The sequence below is a fragment of the Magallana gigas genome, chromosome 8 (assembly GCF_963853765.1).
Source record: "Magallana gigas chromosome 8, xbMagGiga1.1, whole genome shotgun sequence".
NCBI classification, from domain to species: Eukaryota; Metazoa; Mollusca; class Bivalvia; order Ostreida; family Ostreidae; genus Magallana; species Magallana gigas.
In genome coordinates, this window is record NC_088860.1 from 5,057,704 (window position 1) to 5,080,971 (window position 23,268).

Sequence of the window (23,268 nt, forward strand, 5' to 3'; positions counted from 1 at the left end):
AACTCCACTCAACAACATTGTATAATTGAAACTCATGATAAAGCTGTTATTTACCGAACATGTTTTTTTTCAGTTATGGGCTTAAGACATGCAGAAAATCAACAGATAAACAGGGTGCATATTCCCTCAAGCTACTTCATGTATAGTATGCAAACAACAGCAATATATCAAAGTCTTGAAAGTACTGAAAGACAGCTAGCAAGATTGTAAATCGATTACATAATCGCGTGATGTTTGTATGATAATTAGATATTTGTAGTCATTCAATATGGATAGGTTTTACTCTAGGTCTCTTTAAGTGAAATATCGGATCCCCTAACTCCATATTCCTCCCATTTTGAATTACTTAATGAATGGATTATTTTAGGAGAACGCATTCATACCTCCCAGTGGATATACTGTAATGTCCGTCACGAGATCCAAATGTATACTAGTAGTATTTAAAAAAAGAAATACAAAAGAAAAGGCGAGTGTATAACTCAATGCGTCTTTGAATATGGCCGATGACTTATAAGTGAAGCATTGACATTGATAAAAGCAAACGATATGTGCTGTACGAGATTTGAAAGGTTAGCTCATGCAAGAGGAATATTGTAAATGGCTTGTAATGAACAATCAAATTTACTATTGTTTTAAAAAAAGAAAGAACTTTAATAATGATGATTTGTATCATTTATATACATTTTATTATCGTCAATCACTGCATGAAATAGCCTTGCAATTAAAGAACTGATCCATCTACTATCTGTAATATAGGTCCTATACTCGAGTTCTATTGAAAATTTTAGAATGGCTATCTTAAGACCATTGAAATACATGAACATACGATTTCATTCCCGTATTGCTCGATGATGATTACATTCTTAGGATGGTTATATTCTTTTTACAGAGTGGTCAGACAGTTCTAGTTTTGTTTTTTTTATGAGTTACAAATCAATCAAAAGCTAGAAATTGCGTCTGATCGAGGGGCTCGGAACTGAAGCCGAAGATGTGAGGGAATTAATTCTACAACTCCTCGGTTTAATTCCGCAGTCAAATCCCACCAAAGTATTTTATTGGACAGACTTTTGATAGCATTAAAGCTCTGTGCCAGACACGTGGCTCAGGGAAACGACTGCTGTCCTACTTGACGACTGAGAAACAAGGAGGAAGCTTACCTAGGGAAAGCTTGCATTCTGTCATTGGATATCATGGATGCACCTAGATACAATATCTTTATTGCTTGCAACACAAAAAATTAATACCGTCAATATAAATTTTACGTTACATTGAGGAACTTTTTATCTCCTAAGAAGAAGAGCTTTGTATATAATAATAAAGATATAGCAAATATTCAAATTTCAAAACTAAGATGTCTGAAATTGTTCTTTACTTGATGTTAGTTTATAATTAAAGTAGATCATTCCTGAAAAAATGAAGGAAAGATTAATGGGTAATTTGTTAATTGACCATGCACCTAGACTCCTTATTAGTATAGAATAGAATGTATTTTCCAAATTAAAATGTGAGTACATATCTAGGTCATCTTCTCCCAAATCATCAAAATCAGCAAATGTCCATAAAAATAATTATGTCATATAAATCGATTGTATATCTTTCATGGTATGTATAAGTGAGGTAATTTGGTCATTAGCTGAGAGGTTTTTGGTTCGATTCTACCCGTTGTCATGTTATTTTACGCATTCCCTCATTATGAAGAAATTCATGTATACCTTGTTGCATATATTCACATAGGTTTATGTAATTTTCAAAATTTCAATCTACGATGAAATTCAGATATGGAAATGTATGATTCTCATAAACGTGTGTCTGTGTACAGAGTGATGAACCTGAATCTTTCTGGTTTGATAGCAACGAAATTGACGTAATCTCCTCAAAAGAGAATAACTCTTATGTAAGCTATTAACTACAAAAGTACATGTATATTAACCATGTAACAACTGTAACAACTATCAAATGTCGTGAGAACAAATCAGATTTCAGATCACAATCGGTAACCATGGGTAATTAAAATTCATTCTTTTTGAGGTTACATATAAAAAGACAGGGGATCAATAGACAGACAGACGGACCAATAGATACATGTAGGCAATGGCAAACAGACAGACAGATAGAAAGATGGACGGATAGACACTCTAGAGCAGTCAGCGTATATGTGCTGCTATGGTTGACTGATATCTTCATCTACAGACAAGTCGATTCAATCTCTTTTATACATATAAATCCGAAAATAAACCCAGTCAATGTTTCAATGGGTTAAAAATCGGATAATAATGTTGAAATTCCCGTAAAACTGCTGTGCTCGGTCGTAGTAACGCTGTGCAGCATCTCGGTGAAGTGAGGTGGTGTAACTGGAATTGATGACCCGATTTCGGGGAGAGGTGTTGGCAATTCCTCGTCAGACCGATAGATCGATAGCCACGTGATTTATAAGCCTCTGTATGAGAAAGCTACGATAAGATTGTGGAAAAATGTACAAATATATTTTAACGTCGATTCAATAGTTTTAATGACCATTGTGGCGGAAAACTGGGCGGTTTTTTTTCACGTGAACAGTATTTTTTCTACCATTAAAATGTCATCCTATAGAGTCCTGTTGACTTTATTTCTCTTTGACGTTCTGTTAGTCTTTTTGAAATTCGTCTACTGAAACATGAATACCTGATACAGATCAGAGTTTATTTACTTGTAAGCGCCCGTTCAGTTGTAATAAGATCAATTCTAGTGTAGCACGACTACAGTTTACATAATTATATATTTAACCCAACGAAGTCCATGGGAGTCTGTTAATTAAGGTATAGACACTTAAGGGGGCATGTATGGGACACTTCCATATTGTGATGTATACTTCCGATCGAAATAAACAAAAAAATATACGATCATTTTATAAGCTTTTTCTTTCCCGCAATTACGACGTAGCGTAATGGGTTATAGGAATCTGTAACGAATCCCGCTGGAGTTTTTGTGATTTTTTTTATACATTTCCATAAAAATTTAACATTATTTTTTGGTCAAATATTGTAAAATTTTAAAATTTTAAAACGGTTAAAGTAATTTGATTAAAGTGTACTTTTATCCACTTTAATATCGACAGGTGTTCTATACCTAATAAAAATTACATGATTTAGTTACATATATTACATCGGGCAGTTGGGAAAATTAAATTTTGGTCTAATGCAATGTTGTTTTATGACATTCCATCATGAATTCACGCTGATTCAACAATACAGTGGTATTCGTCAGCTACTAAGACATAAAGACAGTGTTACTTTTATAAAAATAAGATCAATGCAAATCTTCCAAGATTCTGGTATGGATCTCAGGCCAAGGTAGACAAGTCATTTGCTCTGACGGGAGCCCATTATTTCACATTTAATAAGACCATTTATCGAGCATTTGGTATCATTATTGTTTGTCTATTCTTTGAGAAAGAAAGAAGTGTGTTGATATAATGAGCTTTCTTCTGAGCACAAAGTTGCACAATAAAACTCATTTACGGGCCATTATCAGAAAGTATTTACAAACGAAAGTGAAATAACTGTGCTCTTCAGCTAAACACCTTTTATTTTTAAAGTATACAAAGTAAATTACAAAAAGAACGATTCTTCCATTCGTACTATTTTAAAGTCTCTGGCTCTAATCTGACGGCTAATTCATGTTTAAAAAAAAACCTGTGCAAATATATATTTCTGGATTGGATTTTAACGAAATGGATGATTCTTTCATTAAGATTTTTAAATTTGTTTTTCACAAAACTACGACTTTCATTAAGATTTTAAAATTTGTGTTTCACAATTCAACGCATGACTGAAATCAAACAAAACTCCGCTTTAGAATGCAATTTTTTTTGTGACGTTAAAAAAGAAGGAATGGACATCTGTAAATCAAGAAATATATATTTTCACGGGGTGTTTTTTTTTCACATGAATTACTCCGATTAAAAACTTTAACATTCAATTTTATATACTATACATGTAGTGCGTACATGTGTATTGCAATATTGGTCTCTACATATGATCAAATAATTTTCAAATCAAGATATTTACAAATATTTTTTCATCATTTTGCAAGTCAAATTTTAAAAAATCTCTACCGAAAACAAAGACATTAAGATTGTTACATTTTGTAATTTCGATTACGCTACGCTGTACACTGCCTGTTGGGGAACAAAGGGAGAGATCTTGCATCGGGTTCGACATACATACATTACTTCATAGTGCGCATGTGCGGCGGAAAATTTTGAATGGTTGAAAATGGATCATGATACAAGTAATTGGGAACTTAGCAAAGAAAATGTCCAACCGATTAGACAGGGGCGTCATTTTGCTAATTTAAATGCCGCGCTTCAAACAAATATTGACCACTCATCGCTTAAACGCCAGAAACAGTGAGTTAATGTGTGCATGAACACAGATGCCTGTCATGGCATAAATATTTGTTTAACTGTTTAATGGAAAAAATCGGCATAAGCATTTAGTTTTAGTTGAACGGGTTGTTGATATTTTTCATTTTTATACCATACATTGATTTCATGGCCAGTATGATATTGGGTCATAATTGATTTGTCAAAATGATATTGTAACAATTTTTACACGAACATCTGAGCATATTGAACATCAGTGGCTTGCATGTAAACATTGTTAAACATCAGTTTTACTTGTTATTTTCTATTCCATCATTTTAATTATCGAAATTTTTGAAAAAAAAATGCAATGATAAATTGATATACAAATGTAACTCTTTAGAAGAAAACATTTACAACTCAAAACAATAAATTACAATATCTCAAGAATTCCAAACCTCCACACATACAGTAGCACATACAGTAGTGGTAGACAGGCATCTCGGCCCAACGACACCTTGGCCCTGACGGATTGGTCCAAAAATATTGACACGGCCCATGTAAAAGACACCTTGGCCCAATGAAAGTTTTTATATACATGTAACCATACATAATATTAACAATATAAATTCTTATCAAACCTTAACTATATAAGCATGCATACATAAATTTTTAAATGTTTACATGGCATATTATGATTGAAATTCAGAAAAAAAATCTTTCTACTTCTTCATTACTTTATGTAACTTTAAATTACTTATATAAGGGTATGTTCATTACACAATTCATAAGGTAGAATAAAGTCTTATAGTTATAATTAGACTAGAGAGTAAGAACCATTTTAACAAGAGCTTGGACTTTGGGTAGTTGGTGTCAAACAGCAATGTGACGTAGGCCTGTCTATTTCATTGCAAGCCACTCAGCCATGGCTCTTTGAAATCAACAAGATTTGTCTGGCTTTTGAAAAGAGGCAATTGGTGTATGTTTCACTTGAAACCAGCGTCATTTTAACTTGTTTTGACGCAAGAAATAGATAGTTACGTCCTACTGAAAGTCCAAGGCCTTGTAAAAATTGTTCAATAACTAACCATAAATAAAGTCCTTACTTTATATAGTAGTTTGTATATTACACAATTGCGTTTCAAATATAGGTGTCTTTTACATGAGCCAAGGTATCTCAAATTCTGGGCCGACCTGTCTGGGCCAAGGTCTCATTGGACCGAGATGTCCATGGGCCAATGTGTCGTTGGGCCGAAATGTCTGACATTCACAGTAGCATAAAACATATTCTGTTATCAGGTTGTTATTAAAAACAAATTCCTGCACATAAATTACAATGAACATATTCACAAAATTGCAAAATACTAGCCATTTACATTGGTATGAAAACATGGAAAAGCAAGTCTGATTCTCCTTATAAGCTAATGACTTATTTTAACAAGGAAAATCCCTGGCTCCTAATAATTGTATTCTGTATATCAAAACAAATGTCAACTAGACCCTTGTTTTCAAATCAGTTACTTTACCAACCAAACAAGATTGATGAACCTTTAAAGTTTCATCAAAGCTTGTTAGAGTATATGTGTATCGTACACAACCACTTACATATGTTTCATGTTTTTGTTAGGAACTTTGAGGAAGCACTAAGAAGTTATGGTGGAGATGATCCCTTAGAGGTGTGGTTCAGGTGAGTTGGTTATTTCATTCTCAACTCCATCTGCTGAAGGTTTGACAGGAATCTCTTAATTAAAGTAATAATTGAGACAGGCACATGTGACATCTGCCAGAAGGTCATATTATATAAATAGTGCCTGTTTGGGAGGGTAACAGTTGAAATTGACACCCCGAGAAAACCATTGTCAACCGACGCGAAGCGGAGGTTGACAATGGTTTTCGAGGGGTGTCAATTTCAACTGTTATCCTCCCAAACAGGCACTATTTATTTTGTTATACTGAATGTCTTTTTTAAAAATTTTAAGAAAATTTTACTGCTTTTATATAGGAATAACGTGAATGCTACAGCAAACCGTACGCGCATAATTTTCGCGCATGTAACATTTTTTCATGTTACCCGTTGCCAAGTGCGTTGCTAACGCTGAGGGTAATAGTAAATATTATTAACTGCGTCTTAACCAATCAGATTTCAGTATTTAACATGAAAGTATAACAAAATGAATTATCCAATGGTTGACTACTGTACCACATACTATAAGTTGGAAATATTTTGGTGTGCTAAAAATGTTAGCTTGTTTTGGTGGAAGAAAATAATGTCAAAATTTAAACTGCAAATTACATTAAATGTAACATCAAAGATGTGAAAACCTTGATAAAAAACTCCTGTAAAGCCCCAATCTTTAAGCTACTGTTTAATTCTAATTTCTCCCAAAATTGTCCAATCCCACCAAAATGACCTACACAATATATACTTTTTTGGTCCCAAATTCAGTTTAGTATCATTACAATCATGTTTTAAGTTGATTGACCTGTAATTTTGTTAATGTTTCTAGTTTGAACTTCTCTTGGTTTGACTAGACTATCTTTTTTTTAGTTATGTTCTCTGGACGGAGCAAGCATTTCCCAAAGGAGGAAATGAGAGTCCGCTATGGCAGCTGTTGGAACGCTGCATCAGGGAATTCAATGAGAATGACACCTACAAAAACGACCAGAGATACGTCGACATCTGGATTCGATATGTGAGTTGTGTAGTTTAAAATTGTCTTTTCATGAAGAGAAAACTTCTTTAATATAACAATATGTGAGTTTTGTAGTGTATGAGATTTGAAATAGTCAGTGCTTCTAAAGAAAAATAATTTAACATGCTAAATGTAAGCAAGCAAAAATAACAATCATGATCTTTTTTGATGTGGCCTTAAGGAGAAATTGTCTTGACATCCTTTATCTAAAACATCTGAACTTATCAAAGTATATAGCCTTTGATAGATTTGAAAGCTGATTATTTCACTTGCAGGCTAACCTGTCAGCAGAGTCAGAAGAAATCTTCAAGTTTATGCATGACCAGGGAATTGGGACAGAACTTAGTTGTTTTTATGAGAGCTGGGCCAATGTTACAGAGTTAGGAGGACACACAAAGAAAGCGGACAGTATCTATCAACTCGGAATCAACCGAGCAGCCCAGCCACTGAGTCAGCTACAGCGGAAGCATGAGTATGTGTCTATATATATAGTGCAAGCAAAATGTCATGAGGATTGGCCGTGTAAGTGTTGGATGAAGTCATACCTTGAATCCTGTCTTTGGGATAAAATAAATCAAGACAAGTTATCAGGCTTTCTTGTCCAATAAAGTTTGTTGTGCTGAGCTCTCAGTATAAGATCCTTCCTCTCTCCCTATCTTTGTTCTATCTAAATTGTAATGAAGTGTTTACAAATGTATTTCTTGCTTGGTTTTTCAGGCGTTTTCAATACCGAGTCGCCCAGGGTTTGGTTGGTCAAGTTGAGGAAGAGATGGAAACCGATCCTGCCGAAACTCGGACTGCACTAGCAAAGTTAAAAACCCTTGGTAAAAAACATCAAGCTCCTGTCTCCAGAGTCGGAAACATTCATCAAGGTATTGTAGCTTGGAAACAAGATTCATATATCTGTTGTATCCGGTATAGTCAAACGCATTATATGCATGTTGTTAAAGTCTTGTGAAATAGCTGTTCATAAAATAATTTTTGCTATCATTCAATATTGGGATATCCTTATATGAAATTTCAGAGAGAAACAAATGGTTCCTGCTCTGCTTCTTCCCTGAAACATTCTATGATGTCCATCTTAACTATTGATAATTTGGGTGTTTTTATGTAGGCTCTGGAGGGGGGATTCCTCTACAGCCACGCCCACTCAACCAGAAGGCGGGACTAGGATTTCAGATTTACTCTGATGAAAATGCAGCCCCCACTCTGATCCCAGAGACTACCGGGGAGTGGAAGGAGATCCCTAAACCCTCGGCCATCAACAAGGAAAACCGCCAGAAACCAGGGGTGTGGTCATCTGCCAAGGTACAGTACTCATACTGAGGGTGTGGTCATCTGTCAAGGTACAGTACTTATTCAGAGGGTGTGGTCATCTGTCAAGGTACAGTACTTATACTGAGGGTGGGGTCATCTGTCAAGGTACAGTACTTTAATATACTGAGGGTGTGGTCATCTGTCAAGGTACAGTACTTATACTGAGGGTGTGGTCATCTGTCAAGGTACAGTACTCATACTGAGGGTATAGTCATCTGCTATGGCACAGTACTTATACTGAGGGTATGGTCATCTGCCAAGGTACACTACTTTAACGATGGATGTAGGTATCAACTAAGGAACGGTATACACACACCAGGGCTTTGGTCATAGTCCAGGTTTGAACTGTAGGAAGCCAGTTTTTTTTATGGTCACTAAAGATGAGAAATGTATTGTGCAGCTAGACTGAAAGGAAATTCATTTAAAGTAAAATTAAATAACTAATTCAGAAGTCTTGTCATTTGCCAAGGATTGGACCTGTGTGTTAGTGATGTCATACACCTGTATTCTGATCAACTTCTTAAATGAATTCTAGGTTCCTCAGAGAGGAGCGGTGGCACCAGTGGCTCCCAGTAAGCCCTCATTCAGTATACATGTGGAGGAAAACTCGGATCAGCCAATGATGTAAGTATGTTAAACAGTGTACGTGTGCATGTCTATAAGAACCCGATCATTGTGAACTAGTGACTCCAACAGTGTGTGCCCAAATTAATATAATAAAATAATGGAAGAAAATTTCTTGATTGAGATTTTTCTTTCTAATTGTATTACATCTTGGCCAATATTTGGTGTCTACCTCAGAGTTACATCTACAAGTATTCTGTTCTCTGATATTTACACCTGTTGAACAGACATTCAGGCTCTGCTGTAAATCTATCAGTATTGTACAGGTGTTTTATATATTAACATAACTTATTGAGTTAATTGTATGTATCTGGAAATCCTCATTTTGTTATTAGGACCCCAAGGAAAGCTCCAGGGATGGAAAGTCAAGTCCTCAGGTAATTAACAACATTTGCCATTCTTTAATAAAAATTTACATTTGTTTGCATTGGTTTGTACACACTTCACAATGTGTGCTTACTTCTTAGTGCGAGGAAGGCCCCCAAACACACAGATCCACTACAGAACCTGCGACACGTCACGGAGACAGAGGGGGGCGTGTTTGTACCCATGTACTGTAAAGACAAAGTCTACTGTGGCATTGAAGAGTTCTCGTTCGAGGAGTTGAGAGCTCTACGCTGGAAGGCTAAGAAACGGGCTGCGGAAAACCGAGAAAGGAAAAAAGAGGAAGAAAGGAGAAAGGCAGAAGAAAAGTTGATGGCAGGTAAGATGTGCGGAGTTGGTAAATAGCCAAAAAATGCCTGAATAGGTATGGTTTACAGTTTAGAAATCCATGTACATAAAGTATACAGACATTCATATATGATATGTATAACACCTGTATGGATAATGTAAACTTACAAGTAAGACACCTGTTTACACAAGGCTTCAGTAAAAGGCACATTTATGCACAAGTTTTACCGGAAATTTGAACATACTGTATTCAGGGAAATATTCGCCCTTGTTTTATTTTCGCCCTTGTTGTCAGAGGGCAAATTTAAGACTGGGCGAATTCCAATGTTCCAAGCTATTTCCTTAATACACAAGCGAGTCTGGGCAAATTTAAGATGGGGCGAACCAGTTTGTAAGTGTAGAAGGGCGAAAATAACATGGGGCAAAAATAACGCTGTATGTACAGTAAATCTGTAAAAAAAAAATAAAAATATGTAACTATGTATATGAAGAGACTACATGTATAAGACGATACATTCATCGTGGACAAATATAATACTTAGGTAAAACACACGGTTGTAAGTCATATCTAGTCAAAGAGGAAAATCCTCATCACATTTAGTTACATGTACATTTTGTACATTTAATTTAAACACAACATGAAATGCAAATAAATATACATGTATGTACATTTTAAGTACTTCTATTCCATATTAGAAATGAGTTATTTCTTTGGAGTTTGTGTATGTGGGTATTGGGGTTTGTGTATGTGGGTGATGGGGTTTGTGTATGTGGGTGATGGGGTTTGTGTATGTGGGTGATGTGGGTGATGGAGTTTGTGTATGTGGGTGATGGAGTTTGTGTACATGTGGATGATGGAGTTTGTGTACATGTGGATGATGGAGTTTGTGTATGTAGATGATGGAGTTTGTGAATGTGGATGATCAAGTTTGTGATGGAGTTTGTGTATGTGGATGATGGCCTCAGATCTCTTACTCCACATCTCATCCACTGTAGCTCAACAGCAGGACTTGCTGAGACAGCAGGAGATCCTACGACAGAGGATGATGGAGTTCCAGCAGCAACAGGAGCAGTTCGAGCGTGAGAAGAAGTCCATGCTGTCCAAACTCCAGGAAAAGCTCATAGAGAGGGACCAGCAACTGGAGGAAGCCAGGTACTTGGTCCAAGCAATCATTTAAATTTGACATCATTCAAGTGAAGAAGATTATATATGTGCAGTATTAAGTAATTTCTGCCCTCAAAATCAAGAATGGAGCAAAGCAATTTTGCCTTCTAGCCTCGCAAAAACGGTAATGAGAAAGAATGATTTCATTATTTTAAGAGATATGGGAGTATGTACATGTTATTGATTTCACAGAAAATGACTGGTATCTAGATTGTTGTAGTAAAAGACTGTTTGGGTAGAATTTTTTGGTTTTGTGTATTATCGCATGATTATATTTGTATAATTTTATAATGTTTGAACATCTGTGAATATGGGGGCAGAGATTGAAACTTATCAAATACAATCCTTTCAAATTCTGATATTAGCATAAGTATATTGTATCACAGAGATGACAATTGACCTAAAGTAAGTTTTATTAATTCTTTAATGTAAAGCTGTCATGTAACAGACAGTCACTGCAGATAACTGTGAAGGAAGATGTTCTAATTCTGAGCTTGTTGTTTATTTTAGCCAGCAACACCTGCGGACTCAGAGAGACCAGGTTGAGCGAGACATCGAGCTCAGGATGCAGCAGCAGGAACTCGCTCCCCGCCAGTCACCAAAGTCGACCTTGAGGCCAAAGTCCGAGGTCAACCCAGCTGCAGTAAAGACCAGGCCCCTGGGGCAGAGATCCCTGTCTCCTCAGGAGGAAATGGACACACAGCCTCAGCCCCAAAGTGGAAACGTGCTCCAGGTTTGTGTAAGGTTTAATGGTAACCTACAGTTTGATGTGTTAACAGTTAGGTATTCATCTACGAGTGTGACCAGTGTACAGTACCGATCAGACCCAACCTAACACCAAAGTAAACCCCAACTAAACCTCGGGTTTACTTTTTGGGTTTACTTTTTGAAAATTTGGGTCCACTTGGGGTTTACCTTGGGTTTCTCGAGAATTGCTTTTGGAGTCAACTATATTCACTGAAGTGTGAAGCAGACCTATATTTTATCTTATCATCTTACTGCCTGTGATTACTGCCCCTTGTATATTCCGAATACACAAGTAGCGTCTGTTTACAGGGTATACTTCTGATCGGGGTTTACTCTCTGTGTTTACTTGGGGTTTACTCTGGGTTTACTCTGGGTCCACTTTAGAAAACCCAGAAAGTAAACCCAGGGTTAAATTGGGATTTACTTTCTGTTAGGTTGGGTCTGATCGGTACTGTATGGTGCAATTTGTTGGCAGTTAGGTATAAATACATGAGAATGACCAATGTTTGTTTGAAAATCTTCATGTAAGTACATTAAAGATGACTGTTCGAGGTATGAGATATTTTTCTTTAACTGCTTAACATGTGTAATCCTTTTATCCCTGTAGACATCTACATCCACACCCAGTGACAGATCCTGGTTAAACTCCAGTGGGTCTGGGGGTAGACGAACAGGACCCACCCCCGACACTTCCAAACGGGTAAGGCATCAGTTGGACTCTTGCCACATCTCATAGATAATTTATACTTGTACAGTGTATATTTTCCTGTACATTGAAATTTGTTAACTTTTGGTCTCTTTCTTGACTTGTATACATAAATGTAGGTCAAACCTTGAGCTTTCAAATACTGCTATGAAACTTTCTCTGTATCAATCTTTAAAAGTTCTATTGCAGTTTATTTTGAATGTATATTGTGTATAATTTGACATCTGTTTGGATCTTTAAGATTTGTAACTATACTCTGTCCCGAGTTTTTGCCTCCACCACTTTTTGCCTGATATTTCAATAATAGTAAATACCTTTGTGCTCAAACTATGTTCATCCACTAATATAAAAAATGTCCAGATTATCTGTTTTGAAATGCCCCCTCTACCGCTTCAGGTTTCAATACACATCCCGAAATTGAAAGTCTACGGAGATTTTGCATTGCAACAGCCATTAATAAGCCCGGATAATAACGATAAAAAATTCCGCGATGTATTCCGAATGGAGAATAGATGTAAACATTCCCCATTATAAATCTCCGTAAGGAATCTGTTTTCGTTCCTGTGAATTTTTCTGAGTGAAAAGGGATAATTGGTCAATGAAGATATCTTGGATATATTCCCTTTTAACGATTTCAACTGTATTTCTTTCACAGGTATGTGTAATTTTATTAAAAATCATCAAAAAGCGATGGAAGCAATAACTTGGGACAGACTATAGTGTAAAAGCAGTCGTTTGGTAGCTCAGCTGTCTGTCTGCTGGACGTGAGATCTGACATTGTTGTATTATGTTGACCTTGATTTGACTTTGTGTTTCAGTCCCTCACCGCCCCCTCCCCTACCGTGTGCACCAAAGAGGCCATGAACATTGTGATGGGGATGTTTAACTCCTCCCTGGACATCGATAAAGACTTGGGCTGGGAGGAAGGGGGACAGGGAAACATGTCTCTGCCTCCACAGAATGGTCAGCAACACTTTGTGTTATGATAGACTTCTCTAATGTTTACAGCTTTGAAACTTCAGCTGTTAGCTTTTTACTATTTATTTATATTATTCAACCTTTTTTTTAAAAGACCAAGCTCATCTATTTTCAGAGACCCCGGCAAAAGCCAGTGTGCCCTTTGCCATATTTGATGAAAACTCTCAGATGAAGAAAGAAAAGAGCAGGATACCAGTATATGAGGACCAGACTGACAGAGAAAATAGGCCACCCCTTCCAATTCAGGACAGGTGTGTAACACTGAAGTAGTAATGCCGATGACTACTAAATGATTTCTTGCTTTTAACTAAAAATAATTCAATAAAATCAATGTACTCAAAATAATTGAAGACTCTCCTGTAGGTCAGACAAGCAGAGTGGAAGCATCCCTGTACAGTCTTTTGGGCAGAGGACCAAGAAAACGGGTGGACTCGTGAAGGCCAGACAAAGTGATACCTTTGTAAGAGCTGTTACTCTTTTATTCCTAACATTAATGAAATGATATTGAGAGCCATTATTGTTTTGTCCTAAAATACAAATAATCACAAGCATCCGACATCTGTATTTCTCATGATGAAAAAATATACTCTACCTGATACTGAATATCTCGTAATTTTCGCATGATCTAATTTTCCCTTTTATTGCGATTTCATTTAAATCACTAATTTTTTGATAAACAGAAATTATATTCTGTATTATTTTCTACAGTAAACTTATTAATTTCGCAAAAAATTACCGACTTTAATTTAAAATGCTACACATTTTTCCCATTTTTGCAAATTTTGTGACACGTGCACATTGCCACCTGAATGAATATCAATAATTCAATTATTTTGCAGTTTAAGTCTTTATGAAGTTGAGTTGCTAACCCTCTATACTTTACAATATCCTCCAGTACTTCTTTGCTGTCAAATAGATCCAATATACCGTCTTGTATAACACATTTACATGTTTATCTTGTTTGTGCTAATTGTGTTACATTACATATATTTGAACTCATGTTGTGATGATGCTGATTATAAATAGGATTTGGAGAACAAGATGGAGGGCATCGAGTCTCAGGGTGGGGATGAGGATTACACTATAGCACCGGTCGGCTCCCACCAGAGCTTTGCCGCGATGGCCCGATGTGCCTCCACACCGTTCAGTGAGAACCACGAAGGTCCACCCCCAATCCCCAACCTGTCTAACATTCAGGCCGATAAGACAGCCAATCACACGCCCATCCTCTCCAACACAGCAGACAGTCAGGGACCCAACAGCTTCTTCCCTGATCAGCAGAATCTAAGGTATATACAAAAATATTTATACATTCTAGGCCAAGTGACGTGAAAGTTAATTCAGTATTTTTTTTTATACTTTCAGTTAGGCAATGCAAAGAGCAATAACTCTGTGCTAGTCAATTATATAAGATATTTGCAAATTTTGGGATAGATATTAATTATTACACGTTGATTATTAATTCATAAATAAAATCTGGTGAAATTTGAAGGCATGGAATATCCATGGACATTTTGTGTATAAGTTATGTAATTCATGACACGGCTTTTATGGTTCTTTTCGAAGGAAATTCTGTACACTAGCAATCATATTTATTCCACTTCTCTTTTCCTTGTTCACAGCCCTATAATGGAGGGAAGCAGTGAGGAATCGGACCCCAGTGCCCACTCCCACCACCACACGCAGCACAGTGCTACCCACGCCCAGCTCAGTGCTTTCCATCCCCTGGGGGACAGGGTGGCTGACCACACACATCCTGACCCACATATTTACCACATACCAATGGAGGAGCCCCCAGCAGAACACGACCCTCTAAATCACTCCAACCCGGTAGTGGACACCTCCACGTACCAGCCCCCTGAGGAGAACCCCGGGCTAGCTGACCAGTCTGTCTACATCGACACCAGTAACCCGTTTGATGTCGACACTGTCCGACACATACTGGAGCAACTCCCTACCCCCATCAAGCTCCACCCCAGCTACCACGAGGTCCCCCGCCAAATTCAGAGCATCATCTGTGGAATCAACATTACTCTAGGTATGTAATGCTGTATGTATAAAATTCATGAACAGTGTGTGAATAAGTAACTTTTAGGAGATAGATTAGTATTGTCAATCTGAAAAGCTGTATCTATTTGATTTTTTTTGTTTGGCAAACTGAAGTATTTTATTTAGCAGCTGGAAGAAATAAACTTGTTCAAAAAATTGAAATAGCATTTAGGAAAGCTAAAAGAATTAAACAGAACTTTTGTTTGTTTTTGCGTGTATCTATTTAGAGTCAAGAATTTTTGGTTGATTAGGACATATTTAGTTGCATATCAATAAAGAAATCAGTTCTGTAACATATGAAAATCAACTCTTCATAAACCATCACAGAGTTTTCTTCTATTTCTACAAACCAAACTGTGTTTGTCTTTGGCATGTACAACACTTTAGTTTTTGTGATATTGTGCACATACATTGTAGGTATGGACATGTACGAGGTGAAGGAGATTGTGGGTAAGGGAGCCTTTGCCAAGGTGTACAGCGCCACCTGTATGATGTCATCATGTAACACGGACATACTTGACTTTGACTACCTGGACAGCGCTGACCTCGAGTCAAAGCTGATAGCTCTAAAGGTAAGTCATTCAGAACAGGTATTTGTAAAGGTAAGTCTGTGAGAACTGGTAGCTCCAAAGGTAAGTCATTCAGAACTGGTATTTGTAAAGGTAAGTCTGTCAGAACAGGTAGCTCTGAAGGTAAGTCTGTGAGGACAGGGACAGAAGTCTGAGTTACCTATATACACATTTATAATTTTCTATAGAAACATTCATATTCTAGAAATGATACCTTTTCACAATCAATATGTATAGTTAATAACTTGGAGACATATCAACATCTGCTGGAATGAAGTATACAGAAGTTCTAAGATGTAGTTTTGTTACATCAAAAGTAATGTAATAATTCTATTCATGGTACGTGTTGGATTTTATTTCTGTAGGTTCAGAAGCCAGCCAATGTGTGGGAATTCTACATCTGCACAGAAATCCAGAAGCGATTGTCAAGGTTACAGGAGAATGTAGATGTGGTAAGTCTATGTCCAGGAAGTTGATCTGTGTGGGTACACATGTAGAGCTTTGTACTGACTCTGTGCGCATTGTTAGATATTTATCAAGAGACAATGTTACATAGGAAGCCAAGTTCTAGGAAGTATGTGTATAGATCATTGTCCTTAAACAACAGACTCTATTCTGTGTGTGTTAAATGACAAAGGCACTTTGTGGTTTGTCTCATTCAGTCTATTTCTATGAAATCTGTCAATGTGTTCCCACAGATCCTTTTACATCTTACAATATAAGAATCAAAACATGAGGTATTTATGTATGCTGTGGGATTATTAGTTTTTGTGGGGGCTAAAATTTTCATAGAATTATCAAACAGGCTTAATTCATTATGTATAGGAACTATTCCACAGAATATTGTCCCCAATATCAAACCCAACAAAGATTAACATTCCTTACAGATCTAAATTATTCTACAGTATATCTGTTAAGGCTGTTTGGACAGGAGTTTGGTTGTTTATATGATGTTGTTGTGTTTCAGCGCCCTGCTATGATGTCTGTAGAGAAGGGATATTTCTACACTGATGCCAGCTGTCTGGTGACAGAATACTGTAAACACGGATCAGTCCTGGTAGGTACACACACTGAGTATCAATGACTGGGGGGACGCACACAGTCCGAATATCAAGTACAGGAGGGGGGGGGGGGGGGGGGGGGCACACACAGTCCGAGTATCAAGTACTGGGGGGACACACACAGTCCGAGTATCAAGTACTGGGGGGGACACACACAGTCCAAGTATCAAGTACGGGGGGGACACACACAGTCCATGTACAGGTATCAAATACTGAGGGCACACACTGAGCATCACATACTGGGGGGGGGGGGGACACACTGAGTATCAAATACTTGCGGACACACACAGTCCAAGTTGTAATTACTGGAGGGGCTGCCCACTTACACAATCCAACTATACTTATACAAATAGTGGTGGGTACGCACATGAAATCTGAATATACCAGAAACAAATACTGGTGGGTATAAGTATGCATACAATATCAAATAGAGCCATATTATACAGCTATTGCTGTTTTTGAGGTCAATACAGGGATTTAGATACTTGAGAAGTACAGGTGAATATTGTCCCTCCTGGTTAGCTAAATGGTCATATTGATCCAAAAAACCCAGCAATAATTGTTTTATTTTATGATTCAGCAACAAATTGATACAAACATGTTGAGTGTTATCAAGCGAAGATTTAAGTTTGAAGCCATAGCCGAACAAATTGAGAACACAATATTTCATTGGACGATCTATTTTTAGTCCTATATAGAGAAAATCAAATGTTATATTGACCTCCTAAGTCACAGGCAGGTGAATATAACTATTTATGCTAGATTGTTGGATATCAACCAATCAAAGGGCTTGGAATTAATCATATGGTATTATCCAATACAGATATGAATTATGTAAACACCTTTCCTCTTCTACAAAAAAAAAATTAACTTGAAATGAATGACAAGCGGGGTCAACTCAGCTGTATGTGTTCTCCTACAATGTACTCTCTACAGCAGCTCCTCTGATTCTGTTGCAGGACGTAGTCAACAAGTTTGGGGAGGCCAACAAGTCGCAGGAGTTCTTAACTCTGTACCTGACTATAGAACTGATGCACATGGTGGAACAGCTACATCGCTGTCAGATCATCCACGGCGACCTCAAACCAGACAACTTGCTTGTCAAAGGATTGTAAGTCATTGAACAGTATAACAAGTTTATTGTCAGTCACCACTAAGTCTTTACTACAAGTCCATTGTCAGTCACCACTAAGTCTTTACTACAAGTCCATTGTCAGTCACCACTAAGTCTTTACTACAAGTCTGTTGTAAGTCATTAACTTATTTAAACTGTAAATTATGCTAACATGTCAAAATAATGAGAAACATAACCAGTTAATCGGTTCTTGTAGTTTCACTGATTTATCCATTTATACTTTGAAACAAATTATCAATTCTACATTATATTACAATCAAGTTTAAGCATGCATGTGTCTTTATGTTAGATCAAATATAAAAATATTAAATTTGTGTTTGCCATATGATTAGCTTAGTCCTCAGCACCATAGATTGTAATGACTAACTCCCTAGTAGAATCAACAATGGTATTGATAATTTTTAAAAGATAAAAGAAGCATTTATCCACATCTATATATCCTATCTGCTGGACATTGTTAAATTGTATGTTTTTAAAAGCATTCATTTTATGTCGTTGACCTATTTACAGTTCCCCCCTACCAGATAGCAGTGACCCGGATGTGGTGTTCAGTGGTGACCGCCGCCCGCTTCTCCTGATTGACTTTGGACAGAGTATAGACATGACCCGCTATCCTCCAGGGACCACGTTCTTGGCCAAAGTCAAAACCTCCAGCTTTATGTGCATTGAGATGCAGACCGACCGACCCTGGACTTATCAGGTGAATATAGAAGGCCATTCACATACATCAGTATTAAGAAATAGGAACACACCTACATATACCTATCAAGTGAAGTGTATTTTGAAGCAGATCAAGCGAGTTGAACTCATTCTCTGGATGCCTTTTTTTTTCAGACTGATTTGTTTGGCTTGGCTGGCACCCTTCATGTGCTGCTGTTTGGTCAGTACATGAAGGTGTATCAGGAACAGGGGGAGTGGAGGATAACCCAGTCAGTCAACAGGTAAATACACAGCTCCACTAATCAAGGTAACCTATACAGGTAAATACACAGCTCCACTTATCAAGGTAACCTATACAGGTAAATACACAGCTCCACTTATCAAGGTAACCTATACAGGTAAATACACAGCTCCACTTATCAAGGTAACCTATACAGGTAAATACACAGCTCCACTTATCAAGGTAACCTATACAGGTAAATACACAGCTCCACTTATCAAGGTAACCTATACAGGTAAATACACAGCTCCACTTATCAAGGTAACCTATACAGGTAAATACACAGCTCCACTTATCAAGGTAACCTATACAGGTAAATACACAGCTCCACTTATCAAGGTAACCTATACAGGTAAATACACAGCTCCACTAATCAAGGTAACCTATACAGGTAAATACACAGCTCCACTTATCAAGGTAACCTATACAGGTAAATACACAGCTCCACTTATCAAGGTAACCTATACAGGTAAATACACAGCTCCACTTATCAAGGTAACCTATACAGGTAAATACACAGCTCCACTTATCAAGGTAACCTATACAGGTAAATACACAGCTCCACTTATCAAGGTAACCTATACAGGTAAATACACAGCTCCACTAATCAAGGTAACCTATACAGGTAAATACACAGCTCCACTTATCAAGGTAACCTATACAGGTAAATACACAGCTCCACTTATCAAGGTAACCTATACAGGTAAATACACAGCTCCACTTATCAAGGTAACCTATACAGGTAAATACACAGCTCCACTTATCAAGGTAACCTATACAGGTAAATACACAGCTCCACTTATCAAGGTAACCTATACAGGTAAATACACAGCTCCACATATCAAGGTAACCTATACAGGTAAATACACAGCTCCACATATCAAGGTAACCTATACAGGTAAATACACAGCTCCACTTATCAAGGTAACCTATACAGGTAAATACACAGCTCCACTTATCAAGGTAACCTATACAGGTAAATACACAGCTCCACATATCAAGGTAACCTATACAGGTAAATACACAGCTCCACTTATCAAAGTAACCCATACAGGTAAATACACAGCTCCACTTATCAAGGTAACCTATACAGGTAAATACACAGCTCCACCTATCAAGGTAACCTATACAGGTAAATACACAGCTCCACATATCAAGGTAACCCATACAGGTAAATACACAGCTCCACTTATCAAAGTAACCCATACAGGTAAATACACAGCTCCACTTATCAAGGTAACCCATACAGGTAAATACACAGCTCCATCTATCAAGGTAAGCTATACAGGTAAATACACAGCTCCACTTATCAAGGTAACCTATACAGGTAAATACACAGCTCCACTTATCAAGGTAACGTATACAGGTAAATACACAGCTCCATCTATCAAGGTAACCGATACAGGTAAATACACAGCTCCATCTATCAAGGTAACCTATACAGGTAAATACACAGCTCCACCTATCAAGGTAACCTATACAGTTAAATACACAGCTCCACATATCAAGGTAACCTATACAGGTAAATACACAGCTCCACTTATCAAGGTAACCCATACAGGTAAATACACAGCTCCACATATCAAGGTAACCTATACAGGTAAATACACAGCTCCATCTATCAAGGTAACCTATACAGGTAAATACACAGCTCCACCTATCAAGGTAACCTATACAGTTAAATACACAGCTCCACATATCAAGGTAACGTATACAGGTAAATACACAGCTCCACATATCAAGGTAACCTATACAGGTAAATACACAGCTCCACCTATCAAGGTAACCTATACAGGTAAATACACAGCTCCACCTATCAAGGTAACCTTTACAGGTAAATCCATAGCTCCATCTATAAAGGTATCAAATAAAGGTAAATACACAGCTCCATCTATCAAGGTAACCTATACAGGTAAATACATGGCTCCTTTGTCAGGTGACCTTTACATTATACATGTAGAGACAAAGTTTAATCAACAGGTGACCTACACATTATACAGGTGGATACACAATGTCATCAACAAAGAACGTACACTCTAATCATGTAGATATAAAACAGTACCAATGTGTAACACATACTCTAAACAGTTAAATAGCCCATGTACAGGTACCACCTTACACACTATACAGGTTGATAACCCTTACTTGACACGCTATACAGGTATATACTTAATATAAACAACAGGTACCCTCCCACACATCACGGGGAGATAAAAACATAAACATACATACTATACAGGTAAACAACAGGTACCCTACGTACTTACATTTTGACCCCAACACAACCTCATTTCAATACACTGTTAGCCAGTGGCACAGATATACATGTAATATAAGTTTTTTATAATTTACATTATTTTTTGTTGAAATATACACATTTACATTTAATAATTTATTTTTGGTTGAAATATACTTTCTGATTGGCTGAAAAAGTTGATTTATATCATATAAAGAATATTACCTAGGTCACAAAATGACTAGCATTTGAAATGTATTAATCCATCTGACGTTACATTTGAATTTTGTCCAATTTTTAAAATTGAATGACTGTTTTTTCTACAATATATAGCCAAAAAAAATCTGTTATAAAGAATAATTCAAAAGCTACTTAAATTTATACTCATATAAACTGGGTTGAAACATTTTTTTTGCTTTTTTATAAACCACTTTACAGTTATAAATATAAAATGCAAACTGCCCCAACTCAGTTCAACTTGCATGAATTGGGAAGCAATGGAACTTGAAAAGGAAATCTTGTAGTCCGTACAAAATCAGAGTACAGAAAAACAAAGCTGTCATTGAGAGCAAGTGTTGATTAATTCCAGGAAGTTCAACCAACAGCTGTGGAGGAAGATCTTCTACACCCTACTCAACATCCCGAGCTGTGAGGAGATCCCCGACCTTGCTGCACTGAGGAGAGAGTGTGAGGAGTATTTTGTCAGCTCCCTCCTACCCACTTACAACAAACAGATCAACAAAGTCATCCTGAAACTAGACAGTCTGGCCAGTAAATGAACGACATTAAAAGTTATATACATTGTATGTATAACAAACAAATCAACAGTCAATAAAAGTTATATACATTGTATGTATAACAAACAAATCAACAGTCAATAAAAGTTATATACATTGTATCTATAACAAACAATTCAACAGTCATCAAAACCCTAGTCAGCATGGCTAGTTAGTGAGTGACTGGAACCTCATTTACAGATAGTTGTATATGTTCAATATCTGTATAAGTAACGTCAGATAGTGATGTGAACATGTGATGGAGAGATATGTAATTATATCAGTATTGTTCTCTTATTTCATGTACAGTTGGTGTATTTTCTTTTTATTGTTTTATTTAGATTATATTATTAGGTCTTTCCACCTTTCAGGTGAAACAAAAATATTATAAACATAAAAAATAATGAGGTGGAAAGACTTCTAATTGTTTGAGAACAATTAGTCTACTAGTTTATAACTAAAGGTCTTTAGTTAACATGTAGTACTGGTAGATAATGAAGTCAGAGCTTATTAAATGATGAATGCTATAGATATGTTGTTGTTTTTTGGATTAGGATTTTAGTGTAGTATTTGACCGTTAAGGAGACTGGATGGTCAACTAATTTTTATCAGATCTGTCTTATGATGTTAAATATGACATTCTGGACCATAAACTATTATTTAGTAAAGAATAATCCAAATATATAGCTTTAAATTTTGAACATTTCCTCTGTCTAAAGGAGGTAAATATAGCCGAAATTGGCCACAATCACCGATCCATCTTAAGAACACTACAAAATCTTCACTCAGGATTAATCACACTGAACCTTTGTGTAGTTGGAGTATTCATTGATTTAAAATTAAACCAACTCCAATAGAGGGTTTAGGTCTTCAGTTTTTCTTGTATTTTAAGGAAACTATGAACAGTGAAAAAGTAAATTATATTAGCTAGACAAACCAGGAACCCAAATTACTGTAAATATTGATATACTGGTATCAATGAAACGAACTGTAATCAAACTTCCTCGCTGTAATAACCTGGTCTCCAGCTGTGTATAGGGCTTGAAAATGTCAGTGATGAATTGTTTTCTTGAATGAATTGTAAATCACTCATTGTGACTTTATGATGTTGCTGATGACGTAAATGTCAGCGTTAGATGCATCAAATACCATTGCTAGAGTGATTGAAAACTGATAATATTATAAGCAACGGAAAGGAGGGACACATAGAATTATCTTGAAAATCATTTGGTTGTACTGTCAAGTGGTGCGAGTTTTT

The 23,268-nt window shown here is 36.7% G+C and overlaps 1 protein-coding gene across 1 annotated transcript; it reads left to right on the top strand.

Moving 5' to 3' along the window:
- Positions 1 to 4,207: 4,207 nt before the first annotated feature.
- LOC117689782 (mitotic checkpoint serine/threonine-protein kinase BUB1) lies at positions 4,208 to 22,543 on the top strand. Its single transcript, XM_034471763.2, has 24 exons — positions 4,208 to 4,387; positions 5,970 to 6,029; positions 6,891 to 7,035; positions 7,311 to 7,507; positions 7,753 to 7,907; positions 8,150 to 8,343; positions 8,888 to 8,976; positions 9,312 to 9,353; positions 9,444 to 9,679; positions 10,645 to 10,801; positions 11,324 to 11,546; positions 12,168 to 12,260; positions 13,085 to 13,229; positions 13,360 to 13,495; positions 13,608 to 13,704; positions 14,271 to 14,533; positions 14,867 to 15,282; positions 15,711 to 15,865; positions 16,228 to 16,314; positions 16,830 to 16,919; positions 17,883 to 18,034; positions 18,569 to 18,758; positions 18,893 to 18,999; positions 21,824 to 22,543. The coding sequence occupies exons 1-24, from the start codon at positions 4,254 to 4,256 to the stop codon at positions 22,011 to 22,013; spliced, it is 3,753 nt and encodes a 1,250-aa protein (XP_034327654.2). The 5' UTR covers positions 4,208 to 4,253; the 3' UTR covers positions 22,014 to 22,543.
- Positions 22,544 to 23,268: the final 725 nt, after the last annotated feature.

Bases quoted from the DNA above. Each gene is read 5' to 3' on its own strand.
- LOC117689782 (XM_034471763.2), top strand. From the start codon at position 4,254: ATGGATCATGATACAAGTAATTGGGAACTTAGCAAAGAAAATGTCCAA. The intron at 15,283-15,710 runs GTATGTAATGCT...CATACATTGTAG, and splicing joins TGGAATCAACATTACTCTAG to GTATGGACATGTACGAGGTG. The intron at 18,035-18,568 runs GTAAGTCATTGA...ACCTATTTACAG, and splicing joins AACTTGCTTGTCAAAGGATT to TTCCCCCCTACCAGATAGCA.